This window comes from Urocampus carinirostris, chromosome 2 (genome assembly GCF_059441175.1).
Source record: "Urocampus carinirostris isolate Australia breed hairy pipefish chromosome 2, RoL_Ucar_1.0, whole genome shotgun sequence".
In the NCBI taxonomy this organism is placed as follows: domain Eukaryota; kingdom Metazoa; phylum Chordata; class Actinopteri; order Syngnathiformes; family Syngnathidae; genus Urocampus; species Urocampus carinirostris.
In genome coordinates, this window is record NC_142350.1 from 68,265,248 (window position 1) to 68,283,273 (window position 18,026).

Genomic DNA, 18,026 nt, shown 5'->3' on the forward strand with positions numbered 1-18,026 from the left:
CAGGATCGCGGAATACATAGACCACTTCCTCACTCCACTATCCACAAAACATAATAGCTACATTAAAGATACATATGATTTTGTAAACAAAATAAAACAGATTAAAATAACGCAGGAAACAATCTTATTTACCATAGACATAGATAGCCTCTACACAAACATTAACACGGTCGCAGGGTTAACAGCAGTAAAGCGCTGGATGGAAAAATACCCGGACGACAAACGCCCAGACACAGAACTAATACAACTCCTAGAAATTAACCTCACTAGGAACGACTTTGAATTCAACAAGGAATTCTACTTACAGATCAGTGGTACAGCCATGGGCAAAAAATTTGCACCTGCCTATGCTAACATCTACATGGCACATTGGGAGGAGACAGCTTTTGAAAAATGCGACAAACTACCCACCAATTATTTTAGGTACTTAGATGACATTTGGGGAACGTGGACACATAGCAAAGAGGAATTTCAACAATGGATAGAAATCCTCAACACACACCATAGTACAATTACGGTCAAACACTCCACAAATGACCACCAGATAGATTTTCTAGACACAACTACTTATAAGGGACCCTCATTCACCCAAACACAAACTTTAGACACAAAGGTCTTCTTTAAAGACACAGACACACATGCACTCTTACACAAAAACAGCCTTCATCCAAAGCACACCTACAGAGGCTTAATAAAATCACAGTTGCTCAGGTACCACAGAATCTGCTCGCAACGTACGGACTTTGAAAAGGCCACCCAAACCCTGTTCAAGGCACTGGGACCGAGAGGATACTCTAGATCGTTCCTCAGGCAAGTCCGTAAAACATTTTTAACCACAGGGCAACGGGACACACAAAAAATTATCCCTCTAATAAGTACGTACTCAGAATTTAGCCAAAATGCTAATAGAAAAATTAGACAAAATGTAAACCAGACACTACAGAACACAGACATAATCCAAGATTACAAAATCATCTCAGCCTTTAAAAGAAACAAAAACCTAAAAGACTACCTAGTAAAAAGTAAATTACCAGAAATCAACATAACACAAACGCAGGGCCCCACATTCTACAAAAAGGCCACCACAGTTAGGAACACCGTCACCAACACAAACTACCTAATTAAACAAACAATCACACCTACTACGGAAAACTGTATATATGTCATAAAGTGTAAACACTGTGACATTAAATATGTAGGGGAGACGGGGAATTCTATCAGATGTAGATTAGCACAACACATTTACAACATTAGGAATATTAGACAAAATAATACACATCTTGTCGCCCACTTCATTCAACATGGACTACAGGCTTTAGAAATATGGGGCCTGCAAACAAATAGCAATTGGAATCAAAAGGAAAGACGCAGGGCAGAAAGACACTGGATAGAAAGACTTAACACTCTTTTCCCAGATGGACTAAACGAACGCAGGTGAGAAACGCTCCAGCTTCCATGATGGCCAGTGCAGAGACTTGGTTTCCCAAGGACCTCCCAAAAATTTTCGGGGGGACCTTGAGAAATCAAGATTGCTTCCTAACCTAACCCTAACCCTAACCCTAACCCTAACCCTAACCCTAACCCTAACCCTAACCCTAACCCTAACCCTAACCCTAACCCTAACCCTAACCCTAACCCTAACCCTAACCCTAACCCTAACCCTAACCCTAACCCTAACCCTAACCCTAACCCTAACCCTAACCCTAACCCTAACCCTAACCCTAACCCTAACCCTAACCCTAACCCTAACCCTAACCCTAACCCTAACCCTAACCCTAACCCTAACCCTAACCCTAACCCTAACCCTAACCCTAACCCTAACCCTAACCCTAACCCTAACCCTAACCCTAACCCTAACCCTAACCCTAACCCTAACCCTAACCCTAACCCTAACCCCTAACCCTAACCCTAACCCTAACCCTAACCCTAACCCTAACCCTAACCCTAACCCTAACCCTAACCCTAACCCTAACCCTAACCCTAACCCTAACCCTAACCCTAACCCTCTAACCCTAACCCTCTAACCCTAACCCTCTAACCCTAACCCCTAACCCTTAACCCTAATGGACTAAACGAACGCAGGTAAGACACACAAAAAAACGCTATATTTTCCTGTATGGCGAGTGCTAAAAAATTGGTTTCCCAAGGACCCCCAGAAAAATTTTTTTTGGGGGACCTTGGGAAAGCAATATTGTTTCAAAAACCTAACCCTAACCCTAACCCTAACCCTAACCCTAACCCTAACCCTAACCCTAACCCTAACCCTAACCCTACGTACGGACTTTGAAAAGGCCACCCAAACCCTTTTCAAGGCACTGCGACCAAGAGGATACTCAAGGTCCTTCCTCAGACAAGTCCGTAAAACATTTTTAACCACAGGGCTACGAGACACGCAGAAAATCATTCCGCTAATTACCACGTACTCAGAATTTAGCCAAATTGCTAATAGAAAAATTAGACAAAATATCAATCAGACACTACAGAACACAGGCATAATTCAAGATTACAAAATCATCCCAGCCTTTAAAAGGAACAAAAACCTCAAAGATTACTTAGTAAAAAGCAAACTACCTGAAATTAACACAATACAAACACAGGCGCCCACATTTTACAAACAAGCCACCACAGTTAGGAACACCATTACAAAAACAAACTACCTGATTAAACAAAGAATCACTCCTACCACAGAAAACTGTATATATGTCATAAAGTGTAAACACTGTGACATTAAATATATAGGAGAGACAGGAAATTCTATCAGATGTAGACTAGCACAACACATTTACAACATTAGGAACCTTAGACAAATTAATACACATCTTGTTGCACACTTCATTCATCATGGGATACAAGCTTTAGAAATATCGGGCCTTCAAACAAATAGCAATTGGACACAAAAAGAAAGACGCTTAGCAGAAAAAGACTGGATAAAAAAACTAAACACTCTCTTTCCTAATGGACTAAACGAACGCAGGTAAGACACACAAAAAAACACTATATTTTCCTGTATGGCGAGTGCTAAAAAATTGGTTTCCCGGGGACCCCCAGAAAAAAATTTTTTTGGGGGACCTTGGGAAAGCAATATTGTTTCAAAAACCTAACCCTAACCCTAACTTTCTAACCCTAACCCTAACCCTCTAACTCTAACCCTAACCCTCTAACCCTAACCCTAACCCTAACCCTAACCCTCTAACTCTAACCCTAACCCTCTAACCCTCTAACCCTAACGCTCTAACCCTAACCCTCTAACCCTAACCCTCTAACCCTAACCCTCTAACCCTAACCCTCTAACCCTAACCCTCTAACCCTAACCCTCTAACCCTAACCCCTAACCCTTAACCCTAATGGACTAAACGAACGCAGGTAAGACACACAAAAAAACGCTATATTTTCCTGTATGGCGAGTGCTAAAAAATTGGTTTCCCAAGGACCCCCAGAAAAATTTTTTTGGGGGACCTTGGGAAAGCAATATTGTTTCAAAAACCTAACCCTAACCCTAACCCTAACCCTAACCCTAACCCTAACCCTAACCCTAACCCTAACCCTAACCCTAACCCTAACCCTAACCCTAACCCTAACCCTAACCCTAACCCTAACCCTAACCCTCTAACCCTAACCCTCTAACCCTAACCCTCTAACCCTAACCCTCTAACCCTAACCCTCTAACCCTAACCCTCTAACCCTAACCCTCTAACCCTCTAACCCTAACCCCTAACCCTAACCCCTAACCCTAATGGACTAAACGAACGCAGGTAAGACACACAAAAAAACGCTATATTTTCCTGTATGGCGAGTGCTAAAAAATTGGTTTCCCAAGGACCCCCAGAAAAAAAATTTTTGGGGGACCTTGGGAAAGCAATATTGTTTCAAAAACCTAACCCTAACCCTAACCCTAACCCTAATCCTGTCTCCAGAGATGACCCGGACCCAAGACCTAACCCTAACCCTAACCCTAACCCTAACCCTCTAACCCTAACCCTCTAACCCTAACCCTCTAACCCTAACCCTCTAACCCTAACCCTCTATCCCTAACCCTCTATCCCCTAACCCCTAACCCTAACCCCTAACCCTAATGGACTAAACGAACACAGGTAAGACACACAAAAAAACGCTATATTTTCCTGTATGGCGAGTGCTAAAAAATTGGTTTCCCAAGGACCCCCAGGAAAAAATTTTTGGGGGGACCTTGGGAAAGCAATATTGTTTCAAAAACCTAACCCTAACCCTAACCCTAACCCTAACCCCTAACCCTAACCCCTAACCCTAATGGACTAAACGAACGCAGGTAAGACACACAAAAAAACGCTATATTTTCCTGTATGGCGAGTGCTAAAAAATTGGTTTCCCAAGGACCCCCAGAAAAATTTTTTTGGGGGGACCTTGGGAAAGCAATATTGTTTCAAAAACCTAACCCTAACCCTAAAAACCTAACCCTAACCCTAAACCTAACCCTAACCCAGAGACCCCCAGAAAAAAGTTTTTTTTGGGGGACCTTGAGAAAGCAATATTGTTTCAAAAACCTAACCCTAACCCTCTAACCCTAACCCTCTAACTCTAACCCTAACCCTCTAACCCTAACCCTCTAACCCTAACCCTCTAACCCTAACCCTCTAACCCCTAACCCTAACCCCTAACCCTAATGGACTAAACGAACGCAGGTAAGACACACAAAAAAACGCTATATTTTCCTGTATGGCGAGTGCTAAAAAATTGGTTTCCCAAGGACCCCCAGAAAAATTTTTTTGGGGGGACCTTGGGAAAGCAATATTGTTTCAAAAACCTAACCCTAACCCTAACCCTAACCCTAACCCTAACCATCAGGGCGCGCCATATAATCATTTTCGCAAAAGAGACGTGTCTGGTTTAAAAGGCCTGACACTACTCAAGTGACCACAAGAGGGAGCTAAAGCGACAGCCTAGAAGTGGATGCATTTTTACAAGTGACCACAAGAGGGAGCTAAAAGGAGTTTAATAATAATAATAATAATTTCCTTTGTATTGTCATTCTTTGTAAGAACGAAATGTCGATACACCTGACCCGTTAAGCGACACCAATCCCAAATACAGAATAAGACTAACCCTTAACCCCTCTAACCCTTAACCCTCTAACCTTAAACCCCCAAACTTAACCCTAACCCTAACCACCAGTGCGCTTTCGCCAATAAGACGTGTCTGCATTAAGTAGCCTGACACTTTACTCAAGTGACCACAAGAGGGAGCTAAAGCGACAGCCTAGACGTGGATGCATTATTTCAAGTGACCAAAGGAGGGAGTTAAGGGAGCTTAAGCGACACAAATCGCAAATACAGAATAGCCCTAACCCTTAACGCCTAACCCTTAACTCCAAACCCTGACCCTCTAACCCTAAACCCTACCCCAAACCCTAAACCTAACCCACAGGGCAAGCCACATAATCATTTTCGCAAATGAGACGTGTCTGCATTAAAAGGCATGACACTTTACTCAAGTGACCACAAGAGGGAGCTAAAGTGACAGCCTAAATGTGGATGCTTTATTTCAAGTGACCACAAGAGAGCGCTAAAACGACAGCCTAGACGTTGATGCATTATTTCAAGTGACCACAAGAGGGAGCTAAAGCGACAGCCTAGAAGTGGATGCATTATTACTAATGACCACAAGAGGGAGCTAAAGCGACAGCCTAGACGTGGATGCATTATTTCATGTGACCACAAGAGGGAGCTAAAGCGACACCAATCACAAATACAGAGAAACCCTAACCCAAATCCCTAAACCATAACCTTAAGCCTATCACAACCAAAAACCTTAACCCTAACAACGGAGCCATATCCAGTACAAATAAAACCACATTACACTTACCAAGAATGACCACCAGGGCGCGCCATATCATCATTTTCGCGTTACTTAGAGTGCGCTTGTATTCTTTCTACTTTTATGCAGACAATTTTTAAGTTTGCCTGCAATTTGTGCATGTAAGCTATCATTGAGACTTTAATGTCGATACAACTTACAAAGAAGACTTTGCTTTACCTGGAAAATACACTTCTGTTCAACAAATGAGACGTGGATGCATTGAAAAGCCTGACACTTGACTCAAGTGACCACAAGAGGGAGCTAAAGCGACACCAATCGCAAATACAGAAAAGCGGCGCAGCAATACGCTAGATCAGGGGTGGGGGAAACACAACTGACAAAAATTACACTAGAGTAATACTATAATACAAGAGACTACTACAGAAACACTAACAAAAATAGCACTACAGTTATACTGAAACACAAAAACACTCCTACAGAATGATTACAATGGAAATGCTACAAAAATACTACCGAGAGAAATATTAAATAAATAAAACAATTATACTACTAAAAAAACAACCGAAATACTGCACAAAAAATATAAAACAAAACAATTACTAATACAAACTTGTCAACCTGTACGTTTTTGTCATACAAAGTACGTTTATTATGGATTTTAAGACGTGTGCGACGTACATGAAAATCTGTATGGAAAATTTGTCAATAATGGGTATACACTGACTATCACGAAACAACATATCAAATCAAGTCAGGTCGCCGCGAAAGCCTCTATCCTCCGTATCGTTTTTTTTCCGTTGCAAACGAAGCGAGCGGTTTGATGCTACTGTGCGCATGCGTCTGCCACCTGGGGATTTCCCATCATGCACCAATTTGAAAAAATACGGCGTACGATTATTTTGTATTTGGTGCGGTAAAATACGACAGTTTGTATGGGCATAGAACTGTGGAGGTTGACAGGTATGCTGATATATGACAATAGAAACGTTACAAAAATACAACTACAATAATACTACAAAAGCACCACCGTTACAACAAAAATTCTACTTTCCAACCATGAAAACACAACATTAACATTATAACATTCTCCAAGTATTTCAACCGCTAGTACGAACCATCATCCCCCCCCCCCAAAAAAAAAAATACAAAAAAATTCCAATGCCCTCCACCTTAGACAATCCACGAGCATGTGTTGTGCAATCCACAGCCAGGAGGAAAGAAAGAATCCAATTCCTACCTAGAGTAGCGCCACCTTGTTGTGGAAGTGATCAGGCGATGTCCCTCGTTGGCTCCAATGAGTCCGGGTCGAGGTAGGTAGGTTTAGGTCTCTCTTGAGTTGTTCTGAAATAATTGTCATCAAAAGTTTGAAGTATTTTTTCATAAAGCGTGCAATGCAGTATTCAAAAAAGCATTCCTTTAATACTTCTGTAGTAGTCCGTTTGTAATATTTCTGCGTAGTGCAGTACTGTAGTTTTATTTTGTAATATTTAGTCGTGTTTTACACCAGTATTATAACACTATTTCCTTCTGTAGCATTGTTGTAGGACTTCTGTTGTAATATTTATGTACAAGTCTTTTTGTATCATTTCTGTTGTCATATTTTGTAGTATTTTCTATCGTAGAACTGTTATAGTACATCTGTAGTAATACTGTAGTTGTTTTGGTATTATTGTTGTCGTATTTTTATTTTATATCTGCAGTTGTGTTTTTATAGTATTACCGTACTTTTATTTCATAGCACTTTGTAGTGTTTTTACAGTAGTATTAAAAGACTATTTGCTCGGTATAATTATTATACTGTATATGCAGTATTTTTAGAGTTGAATTTGTTGTAATATTCATTTGTGTTCGTCTTGCCGTAGGTCGCCCACCCCCGATCCGGGTGCCCAGCACCCCTATAGCTCTAAAACTCAAATCGGCCCTGCTTCTATGAGCAACAATGTCTTACATGTCGCCCCAAGCCACTTACAAGAGGAACCTGAAATGGCGGCCAACTGTTGCGCCAAGCCACTGGCATTAACGTCGAAACTGAACAATGTGCAAAAAATTTTTAAAAAAACAACGACGTTACAAAACAGAGACGACAAATATTGAAAGTAAATCTCACATGAGTTTAATGTTATCCTTTCGTTTCTACGAGCAACGTTATCGGACTGCGGGACCTGAAATGGCGGCAACGTGTCGCCCCAAGATAATCGTTCAATTGATCACATTTACAAAGAAAATAAACGACGACAATACAGAAATGTCATCTACAGAGACGACGAACATTAAAAGTCAATCTCACATGCGTTTGAAACGTTATCCGCCGTTTCTCCGAGCAACATCGTTCGTTCAAGTGCGTCACACTTGAAAGGGGAAAAAGTTTCCAAACAAACTCACCAAAAGTCGTCCTGTTGAGATTTTTTTGTGTTCTTCACGAATCGCCTAATGGAAAAAAAATCAAGTTGCAATTTTTTGGGTGACCTGCAATGGCGACGGACGAAATGCGCCGCCTAATGGAAAAAAAATTCAAGTTGCAATTTTTGGGGTGACTTGCAATGGCGACTGACGAAATGCGCCGCCTAATGTAAAAACATTCAAGTTGCAATTTTTTGGGTGACCTGCAATGGCGACTGACGAAATGCACCGCCTAATGTAAAAAAAATCAAGTTGCAATTTTTTGGGTGACCTGCAATGGCGACTGACGAAATGCGCCGCTCGGACGCTCGCGTTTGAATACGAGTGGGCGCGGCAAATGAAGACGCGCTCCGAGCGAAGCGTCACGTGACCGGAAATACGAAGCCTCGTTTCCGGCCGAGCTGGTCTAACCGACCTAATATATTATTTTGTCTTCATTCGGATCATAAAAAGGACTATGTAAATACTACAGAAATACTATGATTGAAAAAAAAACAATTACAGAATATTTACGACAGAAATATTAAAAAAAAACTACAGTAATATTTAAAAACACGAAAGAAATACAACAACAATACTAGTATGGAAATACTTCAAAAATAGTTCTACAGAAATACAAAAACACTACATTTATACTATCATACCAAGGTACTGCTACAGATATATTAAAACAGAAAGACTACCAAAACATACTTCTACAGAAGTATTATGACAGAAATACTACAGAAATACAATTACAGTAATACAATACTGTAGTGGGTTGTACATAATTCACCCACGGAACTATTGTTTAGTTAGTGAGTTCCTAGGGGGACTCTTAATTCGACCGGTTCTAGCCACTCTCGTGTGTTTGTTTTGGTTATCGCAAGTTTACATGTTATTAAAGCAGCGTCCGTTGGCACCTTTGTTTGACACTCCGCCTACGACTCCCGTCTCTGCTCGCTACAATACTAAGAAAATTCTACAGCTATACCACAAAGATTCTTTTATGAGAATACTACAAAAATATGATTGCAGAAATACTATAAAATATCACTGATGTAATACTATAAAATACAACTCTTCAGAATAGTCAAAAATTTTAACAAAAATGTCCTCTTGGCTAGAAAATAATGAGTTGTTACAACATACTAACATTCATGACAGCATATTCCTATTGTCATTTGATTTTACAGCCCCTGAGACACATCGGTAATTACATGACACCCCTGCAAAAATTGTTCCCCCCTATTAGATACGCTTTTTGATCATTTTGAATTGTGTTTACCGTATACGTGACACCTAGAAATATTTTTCTTTGACATGGAAAAGGAGACTCCAAAAAGTACTAAGCCACGTGAGCGGAAACCGTGCAGTGGAAAAGAGGCTTGCAAAGACACCCTGTCATCACAAGAGCAATTGGCACGCATGCTAGTTGCCGAACAAGCTGTTTCAAAAACCTTTTTGATTTTCATGATTTGGGGCAGTCGTTTGGAACCCGCTCACTCTCCGAATGAAAGAAAAGCATCAAAAGCGTCTTGTCTGTTTGCAACAGGTGCCCGTCGTGTCGTTCTTGAACGAAACGGCTTTACCGGCCGGCTCGCCGCCAGTCGAGAGCTGATTCCCTTCTAGATGATCTCTTTTTTTTCTTTTTACATTTTTGGCTTTTTTTATTTTGCTTTCGAATATGACTAAAACGGCTTCTTTTCCGCATTCGCAGTGTTGCAGAAATGAGTTCTTTGCTGTCCCATTCCGATGCTGAGATTATTATTCAAGCCCTACTCCCGATCTCCCCAAGTCTAGCATTAAGAGCCTGCAGCTGATACAAAATGCTGCAGCGGGGCTTTTAACTAAGACAAGAAAGTTTGATCACATGACCCCAATTTTGGCTTAACAGCATTGGCTCCCTGTATGTTTAAGATGCGACTTTAAGGTTCTGCTGGTATGATACAAAATGATGCATGGACCTGCCCCCTCATATATTTCAGATTGAATCCACCCCTAGGTTCCTGCCTTTGCGCAGAAAATGCCGGTCCGCTAGTGATCCCAAGAGCCGAGAACAAATCCGCAGGTACTGGTGCCCTCTGAGATTCCATCTGCAACCTCAGTGGAACGGTTGAAATCTAGGCTTAAAACACACTTCTATTCTATAGCTTTCGAAGGACCAATATTTGGTCTCGATGATGTCTGTGTACTGTCTGTCGATGCCCTTGCATCATCCCTTTTTGCCTGGTCGTCCTGGAAGGGGGATTCGCTTATGTGCGGCCCATTCTCAAAGTTTCTTGATTTCCTCATACAGTGCTAAGGTAGAGTTTTTCCATGCCCTCATGTAGGTTTTAGATCAGGGGATAGCGTAATAATAGTCTGTTCTATGTACAGCCATTTGGGACTTCTTGTAATTAAGGGCCAAAAAAAGGAAAATGACTCGACTTGAGTTGTCAAGTGTGCAGTCAAATGGCTGACAATCCCATTTAAACTAGGAGGGTGGGCTATGACAAAAACAACATTTTGTAAGCAGGGGTCGGGAAGGTATGGCTCGCGAGCCAGATGTGGCTCTTTTCACAAGTACATCCAGCTAGGTTCACTTTTTGAACACATTTAGGCCAGGAGTGTAACTCCTTGTTTCTACCAATAGTTGCAGGAGCAGTAAGAATGGTAAGAAGTATAGTCTTAAAGGATTCTTTCCGTCTCTCTTGGCCAATGAGATTCATCAGAATACACATGCGAGTGTGATGTCTGCCTTCTACCATGACCTGGATTTTTATCCAAGCAAAAAGTTGGCGCAAATGATCATTAAACATCCTCAAACAGCGCCAAAAAACTTTGACGCCACTGGATAACTTCCTTACTGGAGAAGGAAATCCAACAAAGCACTATATGAATTACAATAGGTAAGTTAGTTTGTCAATGTATCCTTGTCAGTCAAAGACAAAAGGACAGATAAAAGACATAAACAAAAAAGAGAAAAATAAAGAGAAAGAAAAATAAAATAAGAGAGAAATGAAATAAAGACTGAAAGAGTGAGAAACAGAGACAGGAGCTGAAAAAACTCAAAACTCACCTTTTCAGACTTGCCTATTCTTGACCATATGCCTCACACACTGCCCCTTTTAACGATAATGTATTTAATTGGCTATTTAGGACTTGCTTGTTTTACTGTCTTACTCATATGTACAGCGACCTTAGGTGTCCTGAAAGGCGCTTCGACATACAATGTGTTATTATTATTATTATAAAACTAGAAAGACAAAAAGAAAGTGTTTTTTTGTTTTGTAAAAGAAAAGTACGAAAATAATCATCCTTAAAATGAGAAAATGTACAGTATCTGCCGGCAACATCGGAATCTTTTTCGACTCGACAATCGTTTTGGACATTCAATCGAGCGTCTTCTCGGTGTGTGCGATGCTTTATTTCTATAGGTTTTTGCTTTCAAACTGGAATGAGAAAAAAAAATGGATTTTTTTTTTTCGAGGTGAAAGAAAAAAACCTCCGGTTCTCATAGTCAATCAGACAGTTGAAATTTCGACGGAAGCCCCAGTCCGGTCCGTCACGTCGGTTCGGTCCGTCGCTCACAACTCGTCTCGGGCGCTCCAGTCATCCAGTTGGGACTGCGTGACGTCCGAATTCTGGGCCCGCGGGCTGATCAGGGCCTGTTCTTGAGTCTTTCTGGAATTGGCCCGGTCCCAGTCCGTCTTACTGGTCTCATTGTTCCAGACCACCGAGGTCTCCGTGTCGCTGATGTAGCCCTCGTCCCCCGTGTAATGAGTCGGGTAAACCAGCAGGGGCTCCGCCGAGAAGGCTCGGAGGTTGCTCTCCGGGAAGTGCTTTGTATAGTCGGAACTGAAAGAAAAATTGCTTCTTAACTTTCTTGTAGCCATAGACTCTTACAGATGCGCAAGACCCTTTTAGCTAGGCTGCCATGTGCTGCAATTGTCGTCTATAGGGCCAATCTCTTTGCTACAAATACACGCCCACTCTCCTTTTCTTAATCTTACATATTTGAATCTTTAAATCTTTATAGTCCTTTCATAGTGAATAACCTGCTTTTAATCCGTACATACTTGTTCCATACTATCCACATAATATTTATCGCGCGACCGTGTCCTTCTTACATAGCCATATACCGTATATAGTTTGCTACTGCACTTTTATACATAAATATTTATATTTATACGCTGCTATGCACTTCGAGTTGGATGCAAACTGCATTTTGTTGCTTTGTATTTGTGACTTGTGCAATAACAATCAAGTTGGATCTCATCTAATCTATTCTTTCCAGCTACAGACTGTCAAAAGGAAGGAACCTCATACGACGTACCCTTCGTCCCCAAAGACACCCCTTATTTTCAGATCTTTGGACGACCTAAGCCGCCTGATATACTGAACTACGTCCACGATGAACATAACCATATTTGCCTAAGGGGACCTAATATATCATTTTCAGTGATCTTACACCCTTTTTGGGCCAAATTCAAGCCCATTTCCCAATTTTTCCAGTACCAATAAGAGAAGAAACCCAGTGCAGCTCAAAAGAATGGGAGCATTAACCTCAGTTTTAAACCCTTACTTTAGCCTCAACCTTATTTCGGAACCTTATATCCGTTTAAAACCTCAACTTGCAGCTCAAACTTTAGCCCTAACCCTGTTCCAAACTGTAAATCCCAAAATTCTTAATATGGAGCTCAAACCCTAGTTCTTAAGCCTACACTTACACCTTACTCTAGCTGTAACCGTAGCCCAACCCTATTTAATATCCCTAAATTCAGTTTATTACCCTAATAGGGAGCTTAAACCTTAGTTCCCGAGGCTAGCCACAATCCAATTTTGGAATCATAAAATAAGTTTAAAACCCTTATTGGAAGCTCGAACCCCTAACTCCTAACCCGAGCCCAACACTTGACCTGAGAAAGATGGCAACAGATTCTAGCATTTACAAGTAATTCACCAAAAATTCAAGAACTTTTTAAACCTTGAAAACGCAGCATTCAAATTCAAGCGAGGATTTAAAGCTCCGCACAAAACCTGCATTTTGCTTTAATTGTGATCATTTCGAATTGATTTTTAAAAAATGTAACATGTAGATGTCTGCATGTATAGTTATTCATAAATGAGAGCTATTGTCCAGGTCACCAGGATGGGCCCATTGCGGGCCCCTTGCGATTCCAAATGCTGCACGCTCCTGATCTAGATAGACAAGAGAGTGTAGGGCTTTACTCACACGGGATGTTTGTCATACATGACCGGGAGGAACTCATCGACGGGGATGACTTTGTTGAGGGGCCGGGCCCCTAGGAGCTTTCGGGCCCCCGCCAGCGACAGCATGTAGCCCAACGTCCAATAGGAATAGTCGGCCTCAGCGAGGTTGCGTACGCCCGCTACAGACTTCTCCGGACGGTCCACTTGCATGCGTTTGCGACCGATGTAACTGCACAAAATCAAATATTCCCGCATCCGTTATCCCCCATGGCATATTGCTAAGAGCCCAGGCCAGAAGAGCGCATTTTCCTCTGGCCTTGTGGCTTTTTTTTTTTTTGCCGTTATTTACATGTAAAATGAACCCCCACCCTTTGTCCCCACTCCCATATTGCTGCCAGTGAGGACCAGCAGAAGGCACTTTTTTCTGTCGGTGTGCTGTTCTGGCCCAGCTAAGATTGGAAATGCAGTTGTAGCCATGATCCATTACGCCTAATCCACTATTGCTGAAAGCAGGGTCGGGCAGAGCTTCAGGCTGCCGAAATGTGCCGTTGTGGCCCACCTAAAATGAACTGCATTGTTTGGGCCGTGATCCATTATTCCTAGTAGACTATTGTTGCATGGCAGCTGTTTGCCCTTAAATGAGCAGCACCTGCGGGGACACAATCTGTTATCCGCAGCCAACTATTGCTGTGAGCGAGGGCGGACAGAGGGTGTTCTAAAATGGGAGTATCGGGGGCTACTTTTCTGATTTGGGCTTATCGCATGGGGTACTGGTCCCTACTAACCGTGAAAAACAAGGGATCCAAGTATTTGCATCCTGTTAATTTGGAAAAAGCAGATGAGAGATGCCAAAAGAGGATTTCTATCAAAGAAAGGAACAAAGTGAATTCTCACATGAGATCCCAGTCCAGTCGGTTTGTGGTGACCTCCTGCAGCAAAGCCTGCAGACGGCGCTTGAAGAAAATCTCAAAGCGGAGGTCGTCCTCAATCACCAAGGACGTTCGCAATGCGCGATCGACTATCTGCAAAGTCAAAAAACTTCAGAATGCGGAAAATGACTTGTACATGTTGTGGATTTGAAGAGGAAAACAGGGAGATGAGAGTGTTCTGCCAGAAGAGCTATTCACTTCAGATTCAGATTCAGATCTACTTTATTGTCATTCTAGTACACGTGTATACAGAACGAAATGTCGATACATCTGACCCGCACAGTTTCCTTGAATGTACAGATATAAATAAAATGTTGTATTGAGTTGTAGTATTGAGTGCTAATAATATACTAAATAATTATGGCTATGTATAGTATTTTACAGTAGCGCAAATAGTGCAAGAGGAGTAGCCAACCAGATGTGCAAATTGGGCAGTCAGGTAAACAAGTCAGGTAAACAGAACAATAACATTGTAACAATAACGCTGTAAGTACAATAGTGCAGAGAAACAGATGTGCAAGGAGTGGCTAGCTATAAAGAACTGCCAGTAGTGCAAAAAGTCAAACAGAACCCACAGATGTACAGATTAGCAGCAGTTTAGATTTACTATGTGTTTGAGTGACCATTTAACACTCTAATGGCCAGGGGGACAAGACTATTGTGGAACCTGGTGGTCCTGCACCGCACACTGCAGTACCTCTTCCCAGAGGCTAGCAGAGTGAACAGTTCATGATGGGGGTGAGAGGGGTCCCTGATAATGTTCTTAGCTTGGGATAGGCAGCGCTTCTGGCCAATGTCCTGAATGGAGGGAAGAGAAGTCCCGATGATTTTCTCTGCTGTCCTCGTCACCCTCCTCACGTCTGTCAGTGAGGAAGTCCAGTAGCCTTAACAGGCTACAGGGCAAACACTTCCTGCCACTGGCAGAGACGACTCACAAAACCGGCCTTGTTCATTAAGGTCATTTGGGCATGAAATGGAGAAGATCATTCCTGGGTTTTCTGTAGCTGTGAAGCCTGATACGCATCGGTTAGAGACATTTCTCAAATTAGGCACAACGATAAAGAATCCGTCGTTTCTCTAAGAAATGACAACGTTGCCATCTCTATTCATCTCCGACTCCATTTTCCCCCACACGCTTTCTCTTTTGTTGATTAGACATGCGCGTTTCTCGGGTCAACAATATCCTTTGTTCTTTCTTTTGATTTAATTTTCCTTGCCGTGTAAATAAATCGTAGTTCATAAGAATCAAACCGCGTGCATTATTTATTTGTGCGTCTATACTATTTTTCTATTGGACTGATCGATCATTATCCAAATAAAAAAATCTGTACCTTAAAGCTAAAAATACTAAATGTTGTGAGAATTGCTTCCTTCTTAAAATTACAGGGACAAAAAAAAAAAAAAGACTATTTGGGAACTCATTCAGGTGGTAAATCGTGAGCACCACCAGCTGGCCGAATCAGTAACCACTGAGTGAAGTTCTAAAAGAATAAATGAATAGTATTTAGAGCAATTTTCTCTTCACTCCAATAGTCGAAAAATAAAGAAATTAGAAAATTAAGCATGGTTTATGATAATGAGATAGGATCGGGTGTCACCTGTACAACTAGACCACTAGAGTTTAATTGTTCATCAGGCTATTTTTACAGAGCCCGAAACACTGATTTGCATATCGCATTTAGTTTTGCATTCTGATTGTCAAAACAATCTCTTCATTTCTTCACCCGTGCCTCAATAAAAAAGTATTTTTTTCTGTTTCCGTCTTTGGCGTGAAGACAAAATTTTCTTACCTCGTTCCAGATGTCGTAATGGGAGAGGAAGCACCGGGAAACTGGAGGGGATTCGGCTAACCAACTGGCTGGAGGCATTCGAGGTGGCAACTAGATGGGCTAAGAAAAAGTTGGGCAGACGATTACATCCTTCCACAGTAGAAATCGCACTAGAAACGGCCACCGGGAGTCTGGAAGCCAGAAGAGACACAACTCCAATCTCGCAACCCGAGGACCCCTTAACATCTTTCTACACCACCAACAGATTTGCAGCCCTAACAGATTCGCCACCACCCCCACCTCCAACAAAAACAAGAAGCAACACCACGACAACTCAGAACCAGGACGAGTGGCCCCCACTGAATGAGACAAACGAACGTGAGGGGACGAGGACAACGGGGAATCCCCGGGGGCTCCCGAGATCAAGAGGAACACCAACAACTCGGAACCAAAACCAGGTAAGTAAAGACAATTTTAACTACACTGTCTCTCCTTCAGACAGATCCTGCGGTCTCCCTCGGGGACCTTCGCTGAGGGAGACACCTATCTGTCCCGTTCAGTGGCCTTCACCTAGTGGGACGGACGAGCGCGAAGGGACGAGGACAACGGGGAGGCCCAGGGGGCTCCCAAAGCCACAAGGAACACCAACAGCTCGGAACCAGACCCAGGTAAGTAAAGACAATTTTAACCACACCATCTCTCCTTCAGACAGATCCTGCGGTCTCCCTCGGGGACCTTCGCTGAGGGAGACACCTATCAGTCCTGTTCAGTGGCCTTCACCTAGTGGGACGGACGAGCGCGAAGGGACGAGGACAACGGGGAGACCCAGGGGGCTCCCAAAGCCACGAGGAACACCAACAGCTCGGAACCAGACCCAGGTAAGTGGAGACAATTTTGACCACACTGTCTCTCCTTTGGACAGATCCTGCGGTCTCCCTCGGGGACCTCCACTGAGGGAGACACCCGAGCCCGAGGGAACGAGGACGGCAGGGAGTCCCACGGGACCCCCGGAACCACAGGGAACACCACTGAGACAGGAAAATGGAAGAGGAGAAGAAACCTTTGGGCGACAAGACGACAGGTGTCCTAAGCCACTTCCACAAAGAACACAGAGGCCCACGCGAACCTCCAATCCTGTCTCTACAACCCTAACCCTAACCACACCCAACCCCAGCCACAGCCTCTTTCACCCAAACAAACATCCAAGAACACCTCGGAAGATTCAAGAATGGACACTCACAGACGTCAAACCAAATCTAATTTTGGGAGACTCCAATCTCTCGGGGATAGAATCCTACTCCAGAGAGGACCTCCAAATTGACAGCTATCCCGGAGCAACATTTTACCACATGGCACATCTTCTAGAAAAAAACTCCACGGAATTACAAGGTACAGAGGGTCATTCTGTCGGTTGGAATAAACAACAGGGAGCAACAACCTAAGAAGACAGCGGTTAAACAGCTCCAGATGATGGTAAAAAACACCAAGGCCACCTTCCCAGCAGCTGAAATCTGGATACCGCTGATCAACTACTCACAGCAACTAGAAGACCTCCATAAACTCAACCTGGAGGAAATCAATGACCACATCTCGAGGAACATGCCATGCCTCCCAAAACTCCCAGAACGGGACTTCCACACCACCGAGGACGGGATCCACTGGACAGGTAAGACGGCAGAAAATATGTTGGAACACTGGTTACACAATTTAAACTAGACACCCCCACGAACCCAAATAGGGAGGGGTATAAGAACATCATTCTACTAGCTCAGAACTTCACACCTACACAAAACCAGATTAATGTACTCGAAAAGGGCTTATCGTTCGTCCCCACGGTAGATATTAGGAGGAGGCAAAAGGAAATTCTGAGAGGTGAACTACAAGATTTCCACCGAAAGCTTAAATTAGCAGCCTTCTTCAACAAGTCAGAAGATTCAGAACAAAAACATTTCATACCAAA

General features: G+C 42.6%; 1 protein-coding gene across 1 annotated transcript; it reads right to left on the reverse strand.

Moving 5' to 3' along the window:
* Nucleotides 1–11,741: 11,741 nt before the first annotated feature.
* LOC148373096 (procollagen galactosyltransferase 1-like) lies at nt 11,742–16,165 on the reverse strand. The gene is made up of 4 exons (XM_088327731.1): nt 16,088–16,165; nt 14,263–14,390; nt 13,391–13,597; nt 11,742–12,012 (listed from the first exon to the last, which is right to left on the reverse strand). The coding sequence occupies exons 1-4, from the start codon at nt 16,163–16,165 to the stop codon at nt 11,742–11,744; spliced, it is 684 nt and encodes a 227-aa protein (XP_088183857.1).
* Between the last annotated feature and the right edge of the window lie 1,861 nt (nt 16,166–18,026).